At 48.9% G+C, this 7,532-nt stretch overlaps 1 protein-coding gene across 1 annotated transcript in view; it reads left to right on the plus strand.

Moving 5' to 3' along the window:
- UCK2 (uridine-cytidine kinase 2) overlaps positions 1–7,532 on the plus strand; it is a 91,024-nt gene continuing 83,492 nt past the window's right edge. The window contains exon 1 of the mRNA XM_017534058.2: positions 1–438. Coding sequence (XP_017389547.1) covers positions 340–438 — 99 coding nt within the window. The 5' untranslated portion in view covers positions 1–339. The remainder of the gene's footprint in view (positions 439–7,532) is intronic.

The following is a 7,532-nucleotide window of genomic DNA, read 5'->3' on the forward strand; positions in this document are numbered from 1 at the left end:
CGGGGCCCGGGAGGGGCGGAGGCTGGGGCCAGACGCCTCGCCGCCTCCGCCTCGGCGAATAGCAGCGCGCTGCCCGCCCGGATTGGAGCAGCAGCATCACGCTGACCTCTGCCTGGGATGTAAACCGGGCCAGCCGCTGCGGGCAAAGGAAGGCTCTTGGCTCCTCTGGGAAACCCAGCCCCATCACCGGCCTCTGAGCTGCTCGCAGGCGAGCGGCTGCAGCCTCGGCCCCGGCAGCGCCCAGCGGCGGCTGCGGGAAGCGGAGGGAGCCCGACGCGGGCGCGGGCGGGGAGCGTGCGTCCGTTCGCACAGGCAGCGGGAGGAGGGGCGGCGCGAACCATGGCCGGGGATAGTGAGCAGACCCTGCAGAACCACCAGCAGCCCAACGGCGGAGAGCCCTTCCTCATCGGCGTCAGCGGGGGAACGGCCAGCGGCAAGGTACGGCGGGGCCCCGAGCCACGCTCCCCTCCCAGCTCAGGTTCCCGGGCGGCGCATGTGGCCGGCGGCTGTGGGCCGTGTCAGTTGCTGCAGCCACCGCGTGGCCAGCGCGCCTCCGCTCCCGGCCGTGCTCCAGCGCCGAGTGCGCCCTGCGCGGCCTGGGGACGCTGCGCCGGAGGCGGGCGAATACTCGGGCCATTGAGGTTCCGGGGATACGCGGCCCCGATCGCAGGGCTGGAGTGCTTCCCTCGCTTTTCTCCCCCGGCGTTAGTAACTCGTGGCCCGGGTCCTATGGGGGAAGGGCAGGGAGAGCGGATGCTTATTGTTTTCCAAGTCCAGTGTTGGGGGAGAGGGCTTTCCGCAGGATCCCCCCCGAACCCCTGATGGACCCCCCCATCCCCGGTCTGGCACAGACGTGCTCGCCCCGCGGCGCAGCCCGATGCCAAGGGCGGAGCGAGCTGGGAAGCGCGGCCGGGAGGGCGAGGGTGGCGGGAACGCGCGAGGCGGCGTCCCGGGGAAGGGGAGCCGGGTTTGGGGCTGCACGCCAGGGCTGAGGATTACAGGGGCTTCCGGGTAAAAGCCTGAGAGGCAAATAGGTGCCGTGACATCAATGAAACGATAAAACTAGGGGCTTCTGATCTTTAAGGTTTATAAGAGGAAACGTGGTCGGCTTCAGTGAGAAAGTTGTACTGGCTCCGTGCTCTTCGGCGTCCGAGATGTACGCGTCTTGGATCCACGGAAGGGGGTCATCGTATGGGCGTCTGACTCTCTTAGGAGCCTGTTTCCTTTGTTTTATCAGCAAGGCAAGGAGAGACAAGGGAAATGACTCCTAGCTTTACCCGGGGCTTTTTCTGCAGGTGGAGAAGGGTGGAGTCCTCCCAGATGGTTCTTTGCTCCATTAACAGCCTTTAAGATGTGGCTACTTGTTTCTCCCACCGTTGAACACCCTCCAACTTCATTTGGAGCACGGGTTCCTCAAGGGAGCCTGCGAGCTGGGTGCTGGTTTGGAGGGGCAGAATGATGCTTCCCCCGGCTGGGGAGACCAGAGCAGGAAGGCTGGTTGTCGCCATGAGGAAAGAGCCACGAGGTTTTCGCTCCAGAGCCGACTTGTCAGTAGCCCCTCCTCCATTTTGGTTTTACGTTTTTTCCTCCAGATCAGGACTGCTTTAGCGCAAAGAGCCCAGACTTGGCGGCTGGCACTGTGGAACTTCTTTATTGATTAAGTCAATCTTGTCCCTTGCTCCCAGGGTTAGGAATCGGCCTGCTTTAGGTCCTGAAGTTTATGTTCTGTGTGTTCCCTGATTGAAGGCTTTTAAAAAAATTTTTGAAATTTTTGAATGTGTTCTTTACTATGACTTATACTAATAATTCAAAGCAAAATCAGAATGTTAGCCCTTTCAGGAAGCTTTACCTGTTCTTTTAGAATTATTCTTGCCCTTCTGTTTGCCTTGGCATATTCCTGTTGCATTGGGAGCATTTTTTTTTTTTTTTTTTTTTCATGGCTGTTTTCCCAGCCCTCCTAGCACAATGCCTGCCTGGCATGTAGTGGGGTCCAAATTTTAAGCAGAAGTCCAGTCCTCCTAGGTGGGGAGGAGGCTTAAACTTGCATATGAGCTTTTAGACACAAAATGACCTTGGTAATCATCTAAATAATTTAGTTACCACGAGAGTGAAAACTGAGACTCTAAAAGGTGAATAACTGTTCTTTTGCGTTTCTCAGTCGTCACCTGTTCTAACTTGATGATTAGTAGAAGCTTTTGGTGTTGCTTGGGTAAAGTGTGGGATGGGAGGTAATAGTCAGCCAATATGGGAGTAGCTAATTCTCTGCTGTCTCTATTTTTCGTTCAGGAGGAAGAGTGTAGAAACTCCCAAGAAAGGAAGGGTCTGTTTTTCTGCTGTTTTCAAAGCATGTTGTAATTTTTTATTTATTAATTTGATTTTTTTGAGACAAGGTCTCGCATTTCCACCCAGCCCAGAGTAAGTGGCGAGGTCACGGCTCACTGCAGCCTCAGCCTCAGCCTGGAGTAACTGGGACTACAGGCTGGCACTACCACGACTGGCTAATTTTTTTTTTTTTTTTTTTTTTGAGACCGAGTTTCGCTCTTATTACCCAGGCTGGAGTGCAATGGCACGTTCTCGGCTCACCACAACCTCCGCCTCCTGGGTTCAGGCAATTCTCCTGCCTCAGCCTCCTGAGTAGCTGGGATTACAGGCACGTGCCACCATGCCCAGCTGATTTTTTGTATTTTTAGTAGAGACGGGGTTTCACCATGTTGACCAGGATGGTCTCTATCTCTTGACCTTGTGATCCACCCGCCTTGGCCTCCCAAAGTGCTGGGATTACAGGCTTGAGCCACCGCGCCCGGCTGAGACGGAGTCTTTCTCTGTTACCCAGGATGGAGTGCAGTGGTGCGATCTCAACTCACTGCAACCTCCTTCTCCTGGGTTCAAGCAGTTCTCCTGCCTCAGCCTCCGCAGTAGCTGGGATTACAGGTGTGCGCCACCACACCCAGCTAATTTTTGTATTTTTAATAGACGCGGGGTTTCACCATGTTGGCCAGGATGGTCTCGATCTCTTGACCTGGTGATTCCCCTGTCTCCACCTCCCAAAGTGCTGGGATTACAGGTGTAAGCCACAATGCCCAGCCTTTTTTTTTTTTTTTTGATACAAGGTCTCAGTCTGTTGCCCAAGCTGGAGTGCCGTGGTGCGGTCTTGGCTTACTGTACCTTCTGCCTTTCAGGCTCAAATGATCCTCCCACTTCAGCCTCCAGAGTGGCTGAGGCTACAGGCGTACGCCACTATGCCCAACTAATTTTTGTATTTTTTGTAGAGAAGGGGTTTTGCCATGTTGCTAGGCTGATCTTGAATGCTTAGACTCGTGATCCGCCTGCCTCTGCCTCCCAGAGTCCTGGGATTACAGGTTTGAGACACCACCTGGGCTGGCTCTTTAATTTTTATCTTTTGTGGAGACTAGGTCACTATATTGCCCAGGCTTGTTTGTACATTTTTGACATATGAGTAATTGATACTTTGTTATCCTTTAAGATTATTGATGTTTTTGTCATTAAAAGAAGTCCAAGATTGGGCCTGGTGGCTCATGCCTGTAATTCCAGCATTTTGGGAGACAGGAGGATTGCACGAGTCTGGGAGTTTGAGATCAGCCTGGGCAACATAGAGGGACCCTGTTTGTATAAAACGAAAATTGTGGTGAGTCGAGAAAGTTATTTTGACTTATGTTAAAAACCAGATTCTTAGCTTGGGCAACATTGTGAGACTCGTTTTCTACAAAAAAATTAAAAAATTATTCAGGTGCGGTGGTACATGCCTAGAGGCTGAGGTGGGAGGAATTCCTTGAGCATGGGAGGTTGAGGCTGCAGTGAGCTGTGATTGTGCCGCTGCACTCCATCTTGGGTGACACAGCAAAACTGTCTCAAACAAAAACTAGAAAAGATTATGGCTGGGTATGGTGGCTCACATCTAGTTCCAGCACTTTGGGAGGCCAAGACAGGAGGATGGCTTCAAAACTAGCCTGGGTAACAGAGAGACCCTGTTTCTACCAAAAATAAAAATTAGTCATGCATGCTGGTTTGTGCCACCAGCTACTCAGGAGGCTGAGGCAGGAGGATGTCTTGAGCCTAGGACTTGGAGGCTGCAGTGAGCTTTGATGGTGTTACTGTACTCCAGACTGGGCAACATACCAAGACCCCATCTCAAAACCAAACCCAACCAGATTCTCATATTCCCTCCTAAAGGACAGGTCTAGAGATAACATTAAAAGGGGGGAAAAAAACCCAGGCTAAACTTTACCTGCATACATACCTGTGACTTTTAGGTGCTGTTCTGTTTCCTTTTCATCTTTGCCTGTTCCTTGTTCTTGTGACTTCTTCATTGGGCAATTAAAATAGCCTCTGAATCTGCTCCTTTATACTGCCATCAGAGTGGTCTTCCTTAGGAATAGCTCTGGTTGTAGCATTTTCCTTTTCAGAAACCTTGGTTAACTAACTCCCCATTGCTCAGTACAGGTCAAAAACTTCAGCACAGTACAAATCCCCTTAGCCCCTGAACATGATCCCAGGCTATTTATTATTGTTATTATTTTATTTTTTTTTTGAGATGGAGTCTTACTTTATTCCAGGATGCAGTGCAGTGACATGATCTTGGCTCACTGGAACCTCTGCCTCCCGAGTTCAAGTGATTCCTCTGCCTCAGCCTCCCGAGTAGCTAGGACTACAGGCGCCTGACACCACGCCTGGCTAATTTTTTGTATTTTAGTAGAGACGGGATTTCACCATGTTGGCCAGGATGCCTGACCTCGTGATCCGCCCGCCTCAGCCTCCCAAAGTGCTGGGATTACAGGCGTTTGCCACAGCGCTTGACCTATTATTTTTATTTTATTTTTTGTTGAGATGGAGTCTCACTTTCACCCAGGCTGGAGTTCAGTGGTGCCATCTTGCTAAGTGGTCTTCTCTTTGGAATGGCCTTTAGTCGTTCCAAAGGCTCAGCTCTGTTAATACTTCCTGGAGGGAGCTTTGTTACCCATTTCCTCAGTGAGAATTACTTTTTTCTTTCTTTGGGTTCCACAGACTTACCATACCTTGCTTATTTGTTGACAGCTTCTTCCATCAGCTTATGTGTTCTGTGAGAGAATACTTTTTCTTTCTTTTTTTTTTTTTTTGAGATGGAGTTTCCCTCTCATTACCCAGCCTGGAGTGCAATGGAGTACTCGGCTCACTGCAACCTCTGCCTCCTGGGTTCAAGCAATTCTTCTACCTCAGCCTCCTGAGTAGCTGGGACTACAGGCTGTGCCACCATGCCCAGCTAATTTTTGTATTTTTAGTAGAGGTTTCACCATGTTGACCAGGTTGGTCTCAATGTCTTGACCTCGTGATCCACCCCTTCAGCCTCCCAAAGTGCTGGGATTTTTCTTACTTGCCTGTTTAAGTGCTTGGGATTGAGGGGAAGGAGAAGGTCTCTGTCTTTAGCAGTTTACTGTTTATAAATTGTTTCCACTGCTATTATCACCAAACTACTTTATCATTAAAGTATTTTATTATTCCTTTTGAAGTCAGGCAGGTGTCTTCCTTACTGGTAGACAACAATGAAAGATAAGGCTGGGGGAACTTCTGATTTAGTGATAGGACTGGGATTGGGATCTAGTTTTTTTTTTTTTTTTTGAGATAGTCTTGCTCTGTCACCCAGGCTGGAGTGCAAGGGCGTGACCTCGGCTTACTGCAATCTCCTCCGCCTCCCAAGTTCAGGCGATTGTCCTGCGTCAGCCTCCTGAGTAACTGGGATTATAGATGCCCACTACAACATCTGGCTGATTTTTGTATTTTTAGTAGAGATCGGGTTTCACCATGTTGGCTGGTCTTGAACTCCTGACCTCCCAAAGTGCTGGGATTACAGGTGTGAGCTACTGTACCTGGCATTGTTTTTTTCCTTTTTTAAAATCTGTGCCTGTTTTGAACTTTCTCCATAAGCGGTGGCCTCTTCTTGTGAGTATTTTTAGGGAGGCTGGGCTGTGTGTAATACAGGACAAGAGAGGAAAGGGGACTGCTACCTCAGGGCAGCTTGGCCATGAGTCAGCATCTGCTTTTGGAGTGCTTCAGAATGTGCCCAGGACCCATGTCGGCTCTCACTGTCCTGTTCCTGGAACCTCGGTTGCCATCCCCATCCAGCCAAATCACGTATTCCACACCTTCCTAACAGGTGCTCCTGGAACTGTGGGGGCTGGTTTGGTCCTTCTGCTGTTTTTCTCAGAGCTGGCATTGTGTGTTTTCTGTCACCTCAAACTGCTGCCATGGCCAGGAATGCCTGGTGTCATCTGGCCCTTCTGACCTCCTTCCCTTTCCTCCTTGCTCTGGCTAGTCCAGCCAAACCCACTCTTGGCATGGCAGGTTTTCCCTCAGCCAAGGATGTCCGCACTTGGTGTCTGCTCTGCCTGAAACTCTCCTGCTGATTCACTGAGCCATGCCTAGCACGATGTCTGGTAGAATGAAGAAACCCTGGGTCCTGCTGCCTCTAGTAGTTCCTCTCCTGCTGCCTTTCCTCAGGCTATATTTCTTCTTTGTTCCTTCAGTGTCTTTGAAGCATGGTTTCTGATGCTCACTCTGTTGGTGGTCACCTACCAGTTCACTTAGTAGCATTTGCTTTCATGTCATTTCTTTGTCAAGTCTTGCTTTTATGAGGTTCTGTGATGGAGACGGATTGTGTTTGGGAATGTCACTGCTGAAGACCTGACCTTTTTTGTTAGTGGGCGCTGTGGTGGTGCTGTTGGAACTACTTAAGTCTCTAAATCTTAGATTCGTATTTCAGTATTTAAAAATCAACAAAAAAAGGTTGAGAGTATACTTTTATATGTGTCTATGCATATGTCTGTGTGCTGTCTTGTCCATTAAACCATTTTAATCATTAAGCAGATTTATCATGAGCATTTGATCCTCTCATCATATGTATAAAATATGTAAGCATAACCCACATATAATTATGACATATAAGGTAGGAATAAAAAATGAGAAAAATGAAATGTTTAGAAACATAATTTCTTTAATGGTATAAAATCTTTTGTTACGAAAATATTATTTGTGATTGACGTTTGAAAGAGGTTTTATAATTTATTTTTTATTATTTATTTATTTATTTATTTTTTATAGAGACGGGGTTTCACTATGTTGGCCAGGATGGTCTCGATCTCTTGACCTCGTGATCTGCCCGCCTCGGCCTCCCAAAGTGCTGGGATTACAGGCATGAGCCACTGTGCCCGGCCATAAGAGGTTTTATTTTTAAAAATCTTGTTTAATACGTGGTGATTCTTGAATGACCTTGGTGGCAGTAGTTTTGGTGATCATTCATGATTGAAGGTTTTGTTCTAAATTTAGTCTTCTGAATTTTTATTTATTTTTTATTTTATTTTTTATTTTTGGGACGGAGTTTCGCTCTTGTTACCCAGGCTGGAGTGCAATGGCGCGATCTCGGCTCACCGCAACTTCCGCCTCCTGGGTTCAGGCAATTCTCCTGCCTCAGCCTCCTGAGTAGCTGGGATTACAGGCACGCGCCACCATGCCTACCTGATTTTTTGTATTTTTAGTAGAGA

Source organism: Cebus imitator, unplaced genomic scaffold, assembly GCF_001604975.1.
Source record: "Cebus imitator isolate Cc_AM_T3 unplaced genomic scaffold, Cebus_imitator-1.0 Scaffold84, whole genome shotgun sequence".
Classification (NCBI taxonomy): Eukaryota; Metazoa; Chordata; class Mammalia; order Primates; family Cebidae; genus Cebus; species Cebus imitator.